General features: G+C 33.4%; 1 protein-coding gene across 2 annotated transcripts in view; it reads right to left on the reverse strand.

The window, feature by feature from the left end:
• Positions 1-19,641, reverse strand: part of IQCH (IQ motif containing H) — a 296,963-nt gene that overhangs the window by 218,502 nt on the left and 58,820 nt on the right. For both annotated transcript variants that reach the window (XM_074294733.1, XM_074294734.1), the window contains one exon: positions 16,488-16,607. In XM_074294733.1, the coding sequence (XP_074150834.1) occupies positions 16,488-16,607 (120 nt within the window). The remainder of the gene's footprint in view (positions 1-16,487; positions 16,608-19,641) is intronic.

A 19,641-nucleotide genomic window follows, 5' to 3' on the forward strand; every position in this document is an offset into this window, starting at 1 on the left:
GACAGTAAGAGGCTATATAGTAAATCTTTCATTTTAAAAATGAGGAAACTGAAGCCCAGAGAAGTTAAAGGATCTGCCCAGGACCATACAAATAGGGAATAGTTCAGTTGGAATTTGAGCCTTGGCTATTTGACCCAGATCCATCTCACTTTCTGCTACATGGTGCTTCCTCTGCATACACAGAAGGGATTTATATTGATGTGATGGAATAGTTTAGCAATCTAGCCCTTTCATAATAGGCTCTCATTATAAGAGAGCTGACCTTAAAAGTCAGGAGAAAAGTTAGGTGTGAGTAAAAGCATTATCAGTTAGTCAAGCAAAAAGTATTCAATCAACAAACATTTAAGTGTTACCTAGAACCAGGGACTGTGATAGATACTGGACATTCAAAGATAAAAATAGTCCCTATCCTTATGGGGCTTGTATTCTGTTTTGGGAAACAGCATTTATTTATTTGTGTTTTGGGATGTAGGCAATTAGATGGGCAATGGATAGAGCCCTGGATGTGAAGTCAAGAAACCTTGAGTTTCAGATAGTCACTACTTGACCCTGGGTAGAGCAGTTAACCTCTGTCTGCCTCAGTCACTTCATCTATAAATGCAGATAATAATAGCATGTACTAATAAGTCAATAGGATTGTTGTAAGGATCAAATGACATATTTATAAAGTGTTTAGCAAAGTGCATGGCACAAAATAGGTGCTTAGGAAATGCTTATTTCTTATCTTTCTTATTTCCTAATCTTGGGCTTTATTAAGAGATGCAAAATATCCAAGATTAAGCAAGTGACAGTTGAGTTGTACTTTATTTAACATATTGCTAGATGTTGTTCAATTTCTGGGGATAATGTTTTATGAAGGACTTTGATGAACTGGAAAATACCCAAACAAGAGCCACTGGAATAGAGAAGGATCTTGAGTCCATGCCATATTGATCAATTGAAGAAATGTAGGAGATTTGGCCTGAAGAGGAGAGAATGTTCAAGGGCATAATCCATATCTTCAGATATCTAAATAAATGTATTATGAAAGAAAGATTATTTATTTAGTCTTAGACAGCAGAAGCAGAAACAATGGATAGAGGTTGTTACACAGAGGCAAATTTATATTTGAGATAAGGAATATTTTCGTAATAATTTGAACAAGGGATTCTTGTTCATATATAGATTAGACTACATGACCTCTGAGGTCTTCCAACTCTGAGATCCTGTGATTCTGTGATCATAGTCTTTGAGAACTCCAAAATTTTATGATTTGAAGCATAATTTTATATCAATTTTTCAAAGAGGTTTGGGAATATTTATATTTGCTTTTTAACCTGTTGTTGGTCAAAGCTATGATTTATGTGATGTCATGTCCTTAAAGGATCAAAGCCCTCAATTATAAAGAGGTTCATATAGAGGAAAATGAAATGTGCTTTATAACAGTTTTCAGAGACACACTGTGGTAAAAACATAAGAACTGTCTGTACAGATTAGTTGCAGGTATGGTAATTCTATTATTTAAGCCAATTTAATGCAGTTTGCCTCATTAAGATTTTTTAAAGTATTATTTCAAGTTATCAATGAATAAAAATTGTGAAGGATATAAATGATGTGAGTTGCTCCCATCTGGAAGGCACTAAGTTGAATAGACATGGGCAAGAGACTGCAATCTACTTGGAGAAGTTTCATTCCCAAACCATGCAGTTCTTTCTTAAGCTCTTCTGAAGTCCCTCATTCATTCTTATCTTGTTCTTTTCCTGATTTTTATTTTTTTCTGATATTTATTTTTAGTTATAAATGTTAGTCATTGAGAAATCATTGATTGTTCATCCTTTCTTTAAGCCTGTGACTTTCAAAAATGGCTTATGTTCTGTCAGTCACTGAACTTCCATTCATTATGATCTCCTGCTATCTCTTGCTCTTTAGCTATTCATGCACTTTCCTTCAACTTCACTGGCTTATCTCACAATTTAATCTAGTTTCTCTTTTAAAAATATTCTATATCTCTTTTGCTCATTTTTAGCTCCATGAACATTTATTTGCCTATCAAATAATTGTCCCTTAGTATAGGCATTAATACATTTAAATGCCAGTTTATATTATAATTGCTCCAGGTCAAATTACATGGGATTACATTCAAATTTTCACATGTTTTCGGGAGGATGATTTTTGCTATGACTTAGTTAATCTGATAAAAGGCTTAGAATCTAAGTAATGATTTGTTATTTTGTAACTGATAGAATAATTTCTCTTGTTAAAATGGGGACTACTAGTTGATCTACCTGTCCCTAAGTGTTGTTATCTATGTGTTATTTCAATAATCATAGAAAAATCACTGAAGTATTAACATGTTATTTATAGACATTCAATAGAGTTGATAGAGATGTTGTCTTCATTTGTATTAAATTCTAGGCTCTTGGCTTAAGAACTTATATTTAATAAAATGGCAAATTCAAGACTGGAAAGATATGAGTCAAATGGTGAGGACAGTTTTAGTGATAGTCCCATAGCAAACTCTTTTTTTGTTTTAAGGATTGAAAAATACACAGGACAAGATAGTGAATAAAAATAGCAATCTAATCTTTGACAAACCCAAAGATCCCAAATTTTGGGATAAGAATTCATTATTTGACAAAAACTGCTGGGAAAACTGGAAATTAGTATGGCAGAAACTAGGCATGGACCCACATTTAACACCACATACTAAGATTAGATCAAAATGGGTCCAAGATTTAGGCATAAAGAACGAAATCATAAATAAATTGGAGGAACATGGGATGGTTTACCTCTCAGACTTGTGGAGGAGGAAGGAGTTTGTGTCCAAGGGAGAACTAGAGACCATTATTGATCACAAAATAGAACATTTTGATTACACCAAATTAAAAAGTTTCTGCACAAACAAAACTAATGCAAACAAGATTAGAAGGGAAGTAACAAATTGGGAAAAAATTTTTACAGTTAAAGGTTCTGATAAAGGCCTCATCTCCAAAATATACAGAGAATTGACTTTAATTTATAAGAAATCAAGCCATTCTCCAATTGAAAAATGGTCAAAGGATATGAACAGACAATTTTCAGATGATGAAATTAAAACTATTTCCACTCATATGAAAGAGTGTTCCAAATCACTATTGATCAGAGAAATGCAAATTAAGACAACTCTGAGGTATCATTACACACCTGTCAGATTGGCTAAGATGACAGGAACAAATAACGATGAATGTTGGAGGGGCTGTGGGAAAACTGGGACACTGATGCATTGTTGGTGGAGTTGTGAAAGAATCCAACCATTCTGGAGAGCAATCTGGAATTATGCCCAAAAAGTTATCAAACTGTGCATACCCTTTGACCCAGCCATACTACTACTGGGCTTATACCCCAAGGAACTACTAGAGAAGGGAAAGGGTCCTGTATGTGCCAAAATGTTTGTGGCAGCCCTTTTCATAGTGGCTAGAAGCTGGAAGATGAATGGATGTCCATCAATTGGAGAATGGTTGGGTAAACTATGGTATATGAATGTTATGGAATATTATTGTTCTATAAGAAATGACCAACAGGAGAAATACAGAGAGGCTTGGAGAGACTTACATCAACTGATGCTGAGTGAAACGAGCAGAACCAGAAGATCATTATACACTTCAACAATGATACTGTACGAGGATGTATGCTGATGGAAGTGGATTTCTTCAACATAGAGAAGAGCTAATCCAATTCCAATTGATTAATGATGGACAGAACCAGCTACATCCAGAAAAGGAACACTGGGAAATGAATGTAAACTGTTATTTTTACCTTCTGAATCCAATTCTTCCTGTGCAACAAAAAATTCGGTTCTACACACATATATTGTATCTAAATTATACTGTAATATATTTAACATATATAAGACTGCTTGCCATCTGGGGGAGGGGGTTGGGGGAGGAAGGGAAAAAATCTGAATAGAAGTAAGTGCAAGGGATAATGTTGTAAAAAATTACCCATGCATATGTACTGTCAAAAAATGTTATAATTATAAAATAAAATAAAAAATTAAAAAAAAAAGGATTGAAAAATATTTTATTTTCCCCCATTACATGTAAAACATTTTCCCCATTTCTTTCTTTCTTTTTTTTTAATAGTTTTTTATTTACCAGATATATGCATGGCTAATTTTACAACATTGACAATTGCCAAACCTTTTGTTCCAATTTTTCCCTTCCTCCCCCCCCCCTGCCCCCGCCAATGGCAGGTTGACCAATACATGTTAAATATGTTAAAGTATAAATTAAATACAATATATGTATACATGTCTAAACAGTTCTTTTGCTGTACAAAAAAAAATTGGACTTTGAAATAGTGTATAATTAGCCTGTGAAGGAAATAAAAAATGCAGGTGGACAAAAACAGAGAGATTAGGAATTCTATGTAGTGGTTCATAGTCATCTCCCAGAGTTCTTTTGCTGGGTGTAGCTGGTTCAGTTCATTACTGCTCTATTGGAATTGATTTGGTTCATTTCATTGTTGAAGAGGGCCACTTCCATCAAAATTGATCATCATATAGTATTGTTATTGAAGTATATAATGATCTCCTGGGTCCTGCTCATTTCACTCAGCATCAGTTCATCAGAGCAAACTCTTGAAAGAAACTCACTAATTTTCATTTTCATAGCTTGGAAAATGTTCATTCTAAATGTCACCAGAAATTTATATATATATATATATATATATATATATATATATATATATATATATATATATAATCATACTCTGTTAGTTGTCAGTAAGATTGTTAAGCAATTATTAAACAAAAGAAACCACAGTGGTTTCTTTTGTTTAATAATTGCTTAACAATCTTACTGACAACTAACAGAGTATGATTATTTTTATTTGATAAAGCCAACTTCCCTAGTGCAAGAATTCCTGCAAGAAAAGATAGTAAGAAATAACCCACTTAAAATAACTCTAGACAGTATAAGATACCTGCGAGTATACTTGCCAAAACAAACTCAGGAATTACAGAAACAACATAAAAATTTATACAGATAAAATCAGATTTAAATAATTGGAGAAATACTCATTGTTCCTGGTTAGGTACAGCTAATATAATGAAAATGACAATTTTACTTAAACTAATTTATATATTCAATATCGTCCTGATTAAATTACATAAAATTATTTTACTTAATTAGAAAAATATGACAAAATTTATTAACAAAAACTCAAGAATATCAAAATAAGGTAATGAAAAAATTTAAAGGAAGAAGGATTAGTAGTACCAGATCTTAAATTATATTATAAGGCAGTAATGTTAGAACTATCTGGTACTGGCTAAGAAATAGAAAAGTAGATCAGTAGAACAGATATACAATTTACAGAAGCAAATAAGTATTATACTTTTCTATTTGACAAGTTTAAAAACTTAAATTTTTGGAAAACTTAAATTTTTCTATTTGGTAAAAAAATTGTTGGGAAAGCAGTCTGGCAGAAACTGGACATAGATCTATTTCTTATGCCAAGGTAAGGTCAAAATGGTTATTATATATATAAAACTGAGAGAGAGAGATTACAAGAAAACTTAAAGAACATGGAACATATTATTTACCAGACTTATGAATGGGCAAACAATTTTTAATAAACAAGAAATAGAATGAGATGGGAAACTGGATAATTTTGATTATATTAAATTTAAAAAGTTACATATAAATAAAACAAATATAGCCAAAAATCAGAAAACATAAGTAGAAAATGGAGGGGGGAATATTTTATAGGTAGTTTCTCAGATAATGATCTCAAATATCAAATACGTAAAGAACTTTGTAAAATCTATAAGAACTCAAGCTGTTTCCCAATTGATAAATGGTCAAAGAATATGAAGTGGTCAAAGAAAATAGTTTTCTAATGAAAAAAATATAAACAATTTATAGAAACATAAAATTTTCAAATCTTTATTGATTAGAGAAATATAAATTAAAAACAACCTTTAGATAATTGCAGATTAGCTAAAAATGAGAGCAATCTGGAATTATGTCCAAAGAGTTAATAAACTGCCTATACCCTTTGATTTAGCTAGACCAGGTCTATTTCCAAAGGTGACTAGAGAAAAGGAGAAAAAACCATTATGTTTTAAAATATTTGTAGCAACTCTCTTTGTAGTGGCAAAAAACTGAAAATTACAGGGATGCAATACTATGGTACTATAAGAAATGTTGATTTTGGAAAAACATGAATAGAAGATTGGGCCAAGATAGCAGAGTAAAGGCAATGACTCACCAAGCTCCTTCTCAAACCACACCAAATTCCATTAAATAATGACTCTTAACAAATCTTAGATCATTAGAACACACAAAAAGATGGAGTGAAATATTTTCCAGCTGAAGATAACTTAGTAGGTAATCAAGAAAGGTCCATGGTACCAGGGGCAGTCCCAAAGCAGCCTCAGCCCTAGCTATTCTCAGCAATACAATGATCCAAGACTACTTTGAAAGATTTAGAATAAAAAATGGTATCAATAGCCAGAGAAAGACCTGATTGTGTATGAATACAGATTGAAGCATACTCTATTTTTCTTGATTTTGGGAGGGAGGGAAAATAGATCTATGTTTCCTTTCACAACATGACTGGTATGGAAATAAAAAAAAAAAGAAAAGAAAAAAGAAAGAAAGAAAAACATGAATAAACTTGCACAACATAATGCAAAGTGAAATGAGCAGAACCAAGAACAAGTGTATATAGTAATAGTGGTATTGTTTTAGTAACAACTCTGAGCAAGTAAGTCACTTTAACTATTATAAATACCCAAATTAATTACAAAAGATGTATGAAGAAAGATGCTATCTGTAACCAGAAAAAGAAGTGATAGATATATGTATAGAATGATTTTACATATGGACCCAAACACATATTTGTGTCTAATGGCAGCCATCTAGGATATAAGTGGGAAGAGGAAAGAAAAAAAAAAAAAGAAATTTACTTGAAAATTTTATTATATATTTAAAAGGAATAGCAAGTTGTACATAATAGGTTTGCAGTTTTATATACAGTCATCTTTTTATTAATTTACTATATTACAGAAATGCATGTTTCTTTTCAGAAGTTAAAAATTAAATTAAAAAATAATACCAGGTGCACAGACAGAATGCTGGCTCTAGAGACAGAAAGATAGATTCAAGTTTTATCTTTGACATAGACTGACTGTCATTTGCCCAGGGTCACATATTCAGATGGTGTCAAAGACAGAATTTGCATTTAGATATTTCTGACTCAGTACGATAGACAAATTTCTTCTATATAGAACAAATGCCAAATTCCATCAATAACGTGCATCACTTCACTGGGCATTCTATGTACCAATGAAATCATAGGTCTTGTTCCTCCCTTTGAAAAAAAGTTCTAGGAATAATGTTATACAAGCCTTGTGAAAAGTAGCAGCAAACATATTCCTATTCAAGAGGTAAACATAGTATTATTAAAAAAGGGAGTGGAAAAGAAGTTTTTCCACCAGTTTAATAAAAAAAAAAACACTGTTAATCCAGGACATCATCTACACAACATAAAGAAGGTATCTAATTTCTGCTGATTCCCATGAAATTAATCACCATCTCCAGCCTTACTTCTATATTCCTTGTAGAGGGTTTTTTGCATACTGGTAAGATTCAAAGGTCTTCATCTAGTGGTAACTCTCTACTTATCCAAACTCATTTCTTGATATTTCCAATCTTACCATCTTCATTAGTCTAATACTCATTTTGTTTCCTATACCTCTGCCTAAATCTATCTTATATCTTTGTGTGTTTTATTAGTAATAATGTCTGTGAAGTCCTTTAAAGTATGTGAAACATTTTAAGAACTGCATGATTTATTTGATCTTCTTTTAGTATCTAGTATGCACACAACAGGTAATAAATGCTAATTATGTAGAAAAATTTTATTGAATGTTAGAATTCAGAGTGGAAAGTACCTTAGTTATCATTCTAACTCTTTCATTTTAAAGATTCAGAAACAGTGATTATTGAGGGGTTGGAAAACAAGTCCTATGAAAGGAAGTTAAATATTTCAGGTAAGCAATTTAATATTGCCTTTTCTTCAAGAACTCTTGCCTAATGAATAAAGACTGGTTATTATAGATATCTAATGAAGACCAAACAAATGAAAATGCATGTGTGTGAATGAATGAATTAGTAATTGAAGTTTCAGTCAAGTTAAATTCTTGAATTATATATAAAAATATCAAACTAAGTTTTATTAACACATTAATGACAAAAATCAAATATCATGTTGTCAAAGGATTTTTTTCCCTAATGAGTATGTGGTTTATTGGGAAAGACTGGATATCAGTCTGGATATCAGATAGGTTTTTAAAGTGATTGGGAAAGCAGCAATTATATTATGAAATAATACTGTTAAAGTCATTATGTTTCCTTCTTTTGAAATACTGAAAGGTTTTGCAAATAAAATGTATTCCATTTTTTGGTGGAATTTTTGTTTTTAATAACAAGTGGGTCTCAGGAAGTCACATTTCAGCTAGCACTGTAAATAAAACCAAACTTGCTAAGTTTCCTATCTCATTTTATGACTTAGAGACCATAAAGGCTGAGAGTATCAGTCCAATATGACTTTTTTTTTTTTTTTTTTTTTTTTTTTTTTTTTTTTTTTGCCACTGAGGAGTTGATGCAAAGGGAATGTGAAAGTAGAACAGAATACACAAAGACCTTGGCATCATGGGCTCAGAAGACTCATATCAAAGAAATTTTGGAAGATGATCAACTAATGCAGAGCCAAATGGGAAGAACAAGAATAAAAGTTTACCAAGGATTCATCACCTCAACACCTCTCTCCAAAAAGGTAGAGGTATTTTGTGGAACAGATATTTTATTTTTCCCTCTGATCTGTACTTTTTGTACAACACCAAAATGTCCTAACAAGTCAGGGTTTAGTTTGGGCTTTCTTCATTATTTCAGCTGCTGAATCCTCTTAATGACAATTGGTATCATCACATGAAGCACCTTTTGCTGGGTTACTGACACCAATTCAAAAGTTCCCAACTTCTGGAATGTGTGTGTGTGTGTGTGTGTGTGTGTGTGTGTGTGTGTGTGTGTGTGTGTGTGTGTGTGTATACACTCTCACTGTCACATACTTTTAGCCAGCATGAGCACTGAGGACAGGGAGGTGTGAGATGTCTTCTCTGTCTCAGGGAGTGCTGTCAGAGTCCCTAATCTACATACTTAAAGGTGTTCTATTCTTTTTTATTCTACTCAGAGTAACTTTTGGGGTTCAATAATGAATCATCTTCAACCACAGCTAAAATACAAGATGAGAAACATCTTGGTAGGACCAGAGACATGGCCCTACCATCACTGCCACCACTACTTTTAGGCCAAGTGTCTTCTAGTAGGGGCCAGACAGCATCTTCAGCTCTGTGGGAAGTGCTTCCTCCACTCCTACTACACTTCTCCCAGACTGCTGTCTTAGGAGAGTGTGACTGTCCATTTATTTCAATTTTCTATCAAGTGAATCAAATCAGCCTTATAATCAACTCAATTGACTTCAAGATAATCAATTAAGGTTTATAGGAAAGTGGGTTTTAGAGTTGGCAGAGGTCTCAGAAATGATTTAGTTCATTTTACAGATGAAGAAACTGATCCTTGGAGATAGTGATTTCCTCAACATCACATAGGCAATAAGCAGCACCAAATCTAGGGATTGTCCATTCCATATCAACTCTTCTACCTCTTTCCAGTCCTGATCTTAGGACTTCAGTCAGTGTGATGATCATACTCTTGCTGACCAGAAATAAATGTTGTGCAGTTTAGAGATAATCATTACCCAAGATATCAATTTGCTTTTGTTTTTCATTTAAATCTAGAGTCATTTAAATCAGAGCCAGAAAATGTCTCAGGTATAAAAAATCACCTAGGCATTTTCAGATGAGGAAATTGAGGCACAGAACATGAAGTGTAGTTCAAGATCATAATAGTAGAACTGGAATTAGAAGCAAAAGTTAACCACTTATCCCTAAGAAGTATTCAGACAGTTGGATTTTTTTCCCAGCTTATAAAACAATAAGCTTTTCCTTTCTATTCTCCTTCCTTCCTTCCTTCCTTCCTTCCTTCCTTCCTTCCTTCCTTCCTTCCTTCCTTCCTTCCTTCCTTCCTTCCTTCCTTCCTTCCTTCCTTCCTTCCTTCCTTCCTTCCTTCCTTCCTTCCTTCCTTCCTTCCTTCCTTCCTTCCTTCCTTCCTTCCTTCCTTCCTTCCTTCCTTCCTTCCTTCCTTCCTTCCTTCCTTCCTTCCTTCCTTCCTTCCTTCCTTCCTTCCTTCCTTCCTTCCTTCCTTCCTTCCTTCCTTCCTTCCTTCCTTCCTTCCTTCCTTCCTTCCTTCCTTCCTTCCTTCCTTCCTTCCTTCCTTCCTTCCTTCCTTCCTTCCTTCCTTCCTTCCTTCCTTCCTTCCTTCCTTCCTTCCTTCCTTCCTTCCTTCCTTCCTTCCTTCCTTCCTTCCTTCCTTCCTTCCTTCCTTCCTTCCTTCCTTCCTTCCTTCCTTCCTTCCATCCTCCCTCCCTTCCTTCCTCCCTTCCTTCCTTCCTCCCTCCCCCTCTCTTTACTTTTTGCTATAGCTATAAAAGGAGCGATGGATAGAGAACTGGCTTCAAAGGCAGGAAGACCTGAGACATATTTCCTGCATAATCCTGAGAAGTTTTCAATATTCTAGGCTAGAAGTGTCAAACTCAGATAGAAACAGAGACATTAACTATATATACACATTCTTATGGAATACATTTTTGTTGTCATTGTGGCTGTTATTCATTCATTTAAGTCTTTGTGACTCCATTTGGGGTTTTCTTAGCAAAGAGACAAAACAGGATAAAGTGATTTGCCCAGGGTCACACAACTAGTGAGTATCTGAGGCCAGATTTGAACTTAGGTCTTCCTAACTCCAGATGCAGTGCTCTATCCATTGAGCCACCTAGCTGCCCCATATTATCTATATTCTACTGTATATTTATTTATTTCGTTAAATATTTATCAATTACATTTTAATCTGCTTCCCATTTGGGATTGTTGCTGTAGATAGCCAGCCATAGGGTCCTTTTGCTCTTGGCCTGTGTAGGTGAAGGTATTTTCCTCACCTGGGATCTCTCTATGTGAATGAAATCACAAGCCCAGTCTTTATCCTTTTGGGATTCCTCCTGCTAATAAAGGCTATTCAAAGTTATAACTTCAAGGCTGAGATTAGAGGTCAAATCTGTTCTCAGAAACTGGTTGTTTGGGCCAGGGCAAGTCACTTTACCCTGTTTGTCTCAGTTTCCTCATCTGTAAAATGAGCTGGAGAAGGAAATGGCAACCATTCCAGTATCTCTGCCAAGAAAACTCCAAATGGAGTCATAATGGGTCATATACAAGTGAAAAATAACTGAGCACACACAGAAAGAGACACACATACACCAGAGGAAAGAAGAGAAAGAAAAAATAAATAAATTTACAAATATTTTAAGAGTCCTATCATGTGTGAGATAGCATGTTTTGGTGTTGTAGGGAATGGGAAGTAGCTTAAAAATTTCTTACCCTTAGGATTTTATAGTCTATTTGGGAGAAGAAAAGTTAAATAGAAATAGAAAAAGACAAATATCACTTAATCCAGCTCCTCCTGATCCTACTCATGATTATGATTACACAATAACAACCAAAGGCACAAAACCAGGGGTGTCACCAGAAAGTACATGATTAATTGCCAGTAAGTGATCTGAACTGGGATGGCCAATCCTCAGGGCATAAGGGCCTCAGGGCCACTCTTCAAGATATATCACTAAAATTCTCGATTTCTCTGAAAATGTAATCTGATTAACAAATCCTGAAAAGGAAACAAGACCTAGATTGCAACAGTGCCATTAGATAGTGCAATAAAGCTAAACAGCTTGAGCCTCCTAGGATAGCCCATAAGGGCTTAGAGTTCAGAAAAGGGAAAAAATAAAGAGGGATTTCTTTGTCTGGAAAGTCTTTAGGAACTGAACCAGGTATATGAAATTTAAGCACGGAGGAAAATTAAGAACCAAACTAATCTGGAGAAAGTTGGAAATTTCTCACCAGTAGAGATTGCTCTAATTTGTCTCTCTCAAGTTGAATGGTTTTTTTCATTGGCTCCATGTCAACTTCTACTTATGATGGTCTCAAAAAGCAATATATTATTATTGACTCCATTGTTCTAGGTGTGGCATTAAAAAATTGTTCTCTGAGAGAAAACTAACTTGTTTTTTAAACAGGCAGTAGGAGGAATGGTTTTAAAAGGCTACTGTGCATTCCATTTCAATCTTGGGTAATGATTGCATATCATAAATAGGATATGGCATTTCAGAATGTCCTTAAAGCTGCTTTCTTTTGTTCACCTAATTTAATTTATCACACACAGGCTCCTAGAAAGGGGGTTCCTAGTTGCTGACTCTGCATTTTCTGAAAAAAATCAACACTTCTCCTTTAAACATGTCTCAAAGAAATTCCAGCTGGTAGTCTGCTGCTGGCTCCCCGAAATTCTACCTCTGTCAAAAATTCTGCCATGGCAGGTGTGAGAAAGAATAGATGAAGAACTTCGATGAATACCACATCTGTTTTTTGAAAAGGGGAACAGAAGCAGCACAGAAGGAAGTAAAAGAGATAATTGCTGGCTTGAACTACAATACATTTTACTTGTGGGCAAGGGGCCAGCTTACACCAGGCAGAATATGCAGGCCTATCTTATTGGAATTCAGGGGTGGGCCTCCATTCTTGTCCGGAGACAGCTGTAAACCAGCAGCCCATAGCATCGCAATCAGGCACTGAGTTTTGTCAAGGAATGCTGATATGTACAGAAGCAGCTTTGCCTGCTTCAACTGCACCCCTGCCTAGCAAAATGACAGTCAATCTCTGATTCCAGATGACAAGAACTGGATAAAAACTTAAAACAAATGGTGACCTTTCAAAAGATTAATTTGTTTACCAACAAAAATGTTCCCTCTTTGTCATCTGAGATGGGGGTGACCTTCACATTCCCATATCTGGGCTGAAAGGATGCTGACTATAGTCATCTGTTAACTTAACTCTGTTCTCAGCAATTATTCCCTTTTTTATTTTTAGTGACAAGAAGGCTTTATTAATTCACTGTTCTTGTTATGGTTTATAAATGCAACAAGCTCATTCTGAATTACTGCAGTGTAACATCAATTTGTTTAAATCTAATTCTGCTACCGTTGCCAAATTATGTTGTGACTGTAATTGTGGCCATATGCATGGGCTTAAAACACAATCATGTTTTGAAACGCCCCCATTCCTTCCCCACCCCCTCTCCCCACTGTCCCTACTCTTTTACTTCTGGTGCTGCTTCTAATCATTTGAAATTAACACAATCGCCTGCTTTATGTGACTTGATCATTTTGGAAATGAATGTGCTCTCCCTGATGGAGTGAGAGATTAGGAGATACCCCCCCAAGTGAACCAGTAAAGAATGAAGCCATGATTTGTAGGGTATAGTTGCCACCCAACTAAGTTAGTGAAAAACACTGCATAACATATGACTCATAAAAACTAGAAATCATAATAGTATTAAATTCAACCTCATGAATAAGTAAAAGATTCTAAGTTTACATTCCATTATATATTTATTTATTTGGAAAGTGGGACTAAAGGGCTGACATAATTCTAAAGCAACTCATATCTTGCCAAAAAGAAAAATGTTTTTATGATTCTTTTCTAGGTCATAACAGTTATAATCAGAGTTATTTGTGCTGCAATTCAAAACAATGTTTTGTTTCTGCTGCTTTGCTATGCATTCATAATCTTTCTTTTAAAATTCATGTTAACAGATACATGTTACAAGTCTTTTAAGGAACCTTTCTTCTTCTGGTGATAAATCGAAGTCAAATTTTCTGTAGAGCTTGTTACTTGTCTTATATAACATTTAACTAGAGCTACATTTGGTGGGGAAAAAAATTAAAAAGTATCACTTTTTCTTGTCCTCATACCAGCAAGGACATTTCACCCAACACCTAGGCAAAATTACATATCTTAGAATGTTTTTTTACTTATTTATTTAAAATGATAAGATTGGTTTGAGATCCTGTACAATCCCACTTAGTCTAAAATTACATCACTTTTCACTTGACCATTATATATGTGTGTGGGGATTCACAGATAAATTCTGAAGGCAATTTTACTTTATGGATAGAGTTAAACTGTTTGGATATGTGTATAATTCATTATCTCTTCATTTGCACAAAAATCCCTAGTAATATTAAAAGTCACATCAGATACTCCTGCACAGGAAATTAATAAACTCTCAAAAGTATTTTGAGGCATTAAATAGAAATATGCACAAACTAGATATTTATTAATTTTCTGTCAGAAATATTCAAGAAAAAAGATTATGCTTTGTAAGCCCTGCTAGTTTCACTTGGAGTAGCTGAGCATATAGCCCTTTATAGCCGAATGAGATTCCACCTCTGAACATTTTAGAGTGGGTCTAAAAAGCCATTAGCCATGATGCTGGCTTTATTCTAATTAACTATATATCACAATGCTAGACAAATTGCCTCTTAGTTTGAGCAACTGCTTTCTAAAAGCATTTTTATACGTGGTAACTCACAACTGTATCATTCACAGATGCCGTTTATGTTGTTTAAAACCAAATACCCGAAAATTTCTCTTTCAGTACAGAGCTTCCTGTACAATTCATCTGTTAATTGAAATACTAAAAGAAAACAACCCTTTTAAAAAAATTATAATAATACTGGATGACTGGGCAAAACTATAAAATTTTATAAAACTATGGAATTAACCTTTGGAATGAAATTATTCATCAGGTTGTTAATAAATTGGTTAATTTAGTAAAATAATCCAGTGGTGATTATGTATATATAACTAGAAGGTGCTCTCAAGTAGATTTCATGGGTCAGGGTTTATCATAGTGAATGGAATGCTTAAAACCTTCAGATCATTTTGTTTACATATTCTATTAGTTATTATACATCAACAATAGTGCCAATGGAAAAAGTTCTCCAGAGTTTTTGTAATTGAGACTTCCAAATATCCTCCAACTACTACACATCCATTGTCTGAAGTATCTATTCACTTTGAAAACTATAATGAAGAACTTGCCTAAGATTCTAGTTTACAATTGTGTATGCAAAATCAATTTCCAAATTCCTCTATTGCCTCTTGATCTAAGGTCATAAACCGAAAGCAAAAAAACCAGGGGCACAGCAGTTAAAATTTCATTACTAAAATATATGAAGTTTGAATGTGACAATGTGGAAAATTCTCTGCACCCAGCTAATGAAGTAGTACTAACAACAAAGGCAGATAGGCAGATGGGTACAGAGACAGAGAAGAAAAAGAAAAGAGTGGAGAAGGGGGAAAAAGGGGAGAGAAAGAGGAAGGAGGGGAGGAGAATCACAGTGTAATTATAATGGCTTCATACTCACAGATAAGACATTCACATTTAATTAAGTGATATTTCTATAAACTTAAAAAGTCTCTGTCTAGCTTGACTTATAAAAGTTAGATTTCTATGACTGGCTGAGCAGAAAAAATACATATTTATTATTTAGAATAATTCATAATAGATTTTAAAGTTACAAGACAGCAAAGATTTGAAAGTCCTCAAATGCAAAAATAATCTAAGTGGTAGCTTTTTTTGTTATATAGTGCTAAAATATTAATATTTCTCTTTAGAAAAAAGGGATCAGAATAACTCAGATATATGCTGAGTACTTGATAGAAATTGGAGAAAGAAATTTTAGAAATATTACATATGGCTTGATAATTGGCATATTTAGAAAGATTGTGGAAATTAAGTAAGTTAGCAGTTATTCCAGATCTCTCCAAAATTGGACATTTTTTGTATATCTCTTTATATGCGTCAACTTCTCTTTATTTTTGTTCCCAAAAATACAGTAATAGGTGAAGAAATAGCTCAGAGGGCAAGTCATTTCTAAATCATACATTATTACTGGCAGAGCCTAGAAATGTTTCCCTCTAAACAAATCTTTTGCTTATATCCCCCCTTCTAATAAGATAGACATTAAAACATAAAAGATTAGTTTTTCATATCTACCTGTAGTGAGATTTTAGAATTTGTATATATGTTTACAGTATTGTATCTCATTTTATGCAATTATTTTTACTTTATTTTTCTAGACTCAAACCCATCACTGAAATAACATACTTAAGATTTTCTGTTAATTTTCATAGTTCTTCAATTGTATCTTCTTACCTCTGGTACTATATTATATATCTCAAAATAATTGTGCTATTTAGAAAGGTCAGTAAACAAAATATATAAAACTAAATTATCTGCAAATAAAATTTTTTATTTTAAATTTTTGCTCACCAATTTTAACAAACAAAATAAAACTCTCACAGTAATAATAGAGATGGGGGATGAAAAAGAAAAAGAATCAAAACCTTATTTGAAAAGAAAGCATATTACTTTTTCCATTACCAGTAATTTACTTTTTTAATATTAAAAGAAAAAAATAATAAGAGGTCATTAAAACAACTCATTACTTACACGTCTTGGTTTTCTTTTATTAATAAATGGCAAACTGATTCCATAGCTCTGATTTACAGCAGCTCTGTGGTAGGCATGTTCAGGATCATGCAAGATTTTTAAACGCCGCTCTGTCTTTAGCTGAAACAAAGAAACAATGAAACTTTCATGTCATAATTCTAATATCTGTAAGAATTAAGATGCTCACCAATACTAAGCATCCTCAAAGTAATGTAATATCCTTTAAAATAGCAATTTTTAATGTTATGCTTAAAGAAAATAGGTTTTCTTGATCCTTTATTTGAACTACTTATTAGTACGCTTTCTTTGCTCACAGAAAAGAAACCTTTTTTTCCCAAACCTTCTCTTATGATTCTTTCTATATATATACATAGAAATCTCACACATCATTTTTATTATCAAGAATAATGTGAGAACCATTGAGCAGGAGGAGGGGACAAGAAATCCCAGTCTGGATTTATTTTAAGCTTTCCAGGTCAAGGAGTTTGCCATTGAGGCCTATACTACAGACAGACAGGTAGAGGGCTCTCTTGGTCTGTTAATGCAGTCTCTTTCCTCTTGGGACAATTATAGGTAAAATCTAGTTTGGACTTAGAAAATTCATTCTCACAAATTCTTCTATCTTTTAAAGATCTCTGACCAAAGTCAAATGACAAGATACTTATATCAGATGCTTTTGTTTTTGAAGAAGAAATTCTTCTCTCGTCACTCAAAACTATTCAAGATGATAACTTTTAGAAAACATGAAAATAAAGGGAGACTCTGTTGTGTACTAGTGAGAACCCTGGACTGAAGGATAAGGTATTTGAATTTTAATCCAGCTTTGTCACTGGAAGAGTATGCAATAGTAAATAAGTCATAGCCCCTTTCAGGAGCACATTTTTAAGATGGGGTCATTGGACTAAAGTTCTTCGCAACTCTGTAGTTCCAGATTCTAGATTAAACTGAATAAAATCTGAGGTGTCACTACTGTCTCCAGAAGGCATAGTATAGGTTTACACCACCAAATCAATTGTTTGAAATTTTGGATAGGAGTAGGAGCTAGGAGTGGAAAGAAATTCTAACAATTGATGATTGCGTTAGGCTATGTGACTGATAGAGTTGATTATTGAAAGAGACTAAAACAAACAAACAAACAAAACAAAAAAAAAACAAAAAACAAAAAACAAACAAACAAAACTCCAATTTGCAAATAATTTCATGATCCTTTTATTTCCATGATAAAGAAATGTCCTACATCTACATAGGTAAAGAGAGAGGAAAGGGTGATCAATTATCTGAAGAACTCATGCTATATAGACAAGCAATCTAGGTAACGTGCTTCAGGTCCTCTTCCTTTTTGTCTTTCATTTTCAATAGTAATTTGTTTTTGTCAGCTTTCCGAATAATTGTCTCAAGTTTTCATTTTACTCTGCTTTTGTAGAAACCTAAGCTTGCAGATGAACAACATCTCATTTCCTTTGCTTGAGGCACATATACCAATTGGTGCATACACCAATAGTGCACAATTCTAATGTCTTTGCTTCTTTATGTTGTCAGACACACAGCATTATTTTATAGCATTTACATGGAAGCTGAGTGTCTTTTTATTGAAATTAATACTTCAGCATAATTTTTTCCTTTTTAATTACACTTTTAAAATAATTTCCACACTATCAAGAATTAAGAAATTGTGAATATATATTATATTGACTGAATGTGGTTACTGTAATTAGGATGCTTTTAAAGTGTGGGTTCTGGATACAATTGATGGTAATAGCTTCATCTATCATGTCTAAGCTTTGTTAGAAACTTTTTAATTCCAGGATCATTGGCTCAATGGACTGTGTCAGTTTTCTTAGCTTTGCCATGCTCCATCAGCTTAGTGTGGCTACAGAACTGTCGTAGCAAGAAAATGATCAAATACATAATCATTATCAAAACTGGAATTAAACCACAGTTGTTTTCTGCTCCCCTTTTACAGCTGCACAACATTGGCTGCTGCTGTTCCTCAAATGAAAATCAATGTACAACAGGAAAACTAAACAGAAATGAAATGCTATAATGCCAGCTAGTTAACTGTGAGTTTTAAAAACAATCCTTTTAGAAATTAATACCCGAATATTCACTTTTTTGACAACAAAATTATGTGCAGGAAAAGAATGCCTTATTCTTTTGATTTAATTTCTCTGAAGGAAAAAATCAGGTTAAAAATTAAAAGGAATCTTAAATTTAAAAAAATAAGTAAAAATTAATTTAATTGAAATTCACTAAAAAAGGATTTGAACCCCACATTTCCTCTTCACATATGGAAAAATATTCTAAGCTTATGTTGAATTAACAGGCTACAAAATAGGGCTTTTCAGTAGCAACAATGATAAAAACAAAAATTTCTTCATTAAATAAAGACATGTTTTGAAGAAGTATATACACAAATTACACACATACACAATGTATGTATGTGTGTGTATATATGTATATATATATATGCATATATATATATATATATATATATATATATATTCAAAAATATATTTGAAGAAAATAAATAGTAAGATAAATCCTAGGAATCATTTTGGGGAGTGGTGGTGTAGAAATTTCAGATTGATTAACAAAAGATGGCTATTTATTCCATCTATTATAAGTCACTAAACAATCTAAACTTGATATTCTCTCCTTTTGATAGTAATTACAAGCAGATATATCAAATGTGACTCTCATTTAGACTTTGGTTTGTAAGAACAAAAGTTATTATCAAAGCCAATTACTGTTTTACCTACATGGCTGCACAGAAGCGGAGAGTTCAATTTTCATCTCATCAGTGATTTTGTGGTATTTATTTTATTACTATACTACGCAGCTATATAAGAAACGAATAGTGTATGCTATTAAACAAGGGTTTCAGTGTAAGATACTAGGTTTCTTTGAGAAGAAATTCTGAATTAAAAACACTAGGCAGTTTCTAATACCAACTCCCCAGACATAAGCAGGCTATAAAATGATACATATCTGAACATCAGATTCCACATAGAGTAATCAAAATGGAAAAGCTCCCAAAGTTGAGAAAGGCCACTTACCAACTTGCAGCATAATCAGCAGAATGTTGCTCTCAATAGCATTTGTTTCAAGTAAGGCTTTTCAAGTGGGTATTGCTTAATGTGGTATTATCACAAGT

The sequence above is a fragment of the Sminthopsis crassicaudata genome, chromosome 2, assembly GCF_048593235.1.
Source record: "Sminthopsis crassicaudata isolate SCR6 chromosome 2, ASM4859323v1, whole genome shotgun sequence".
Lineage (NCBI taxonomy): Eukaryota > Metazoa > Chordata > Mammalia > Dasyuromorphia > Dasyuridae > Sminthopsis > Sminthopsis crassicaudata.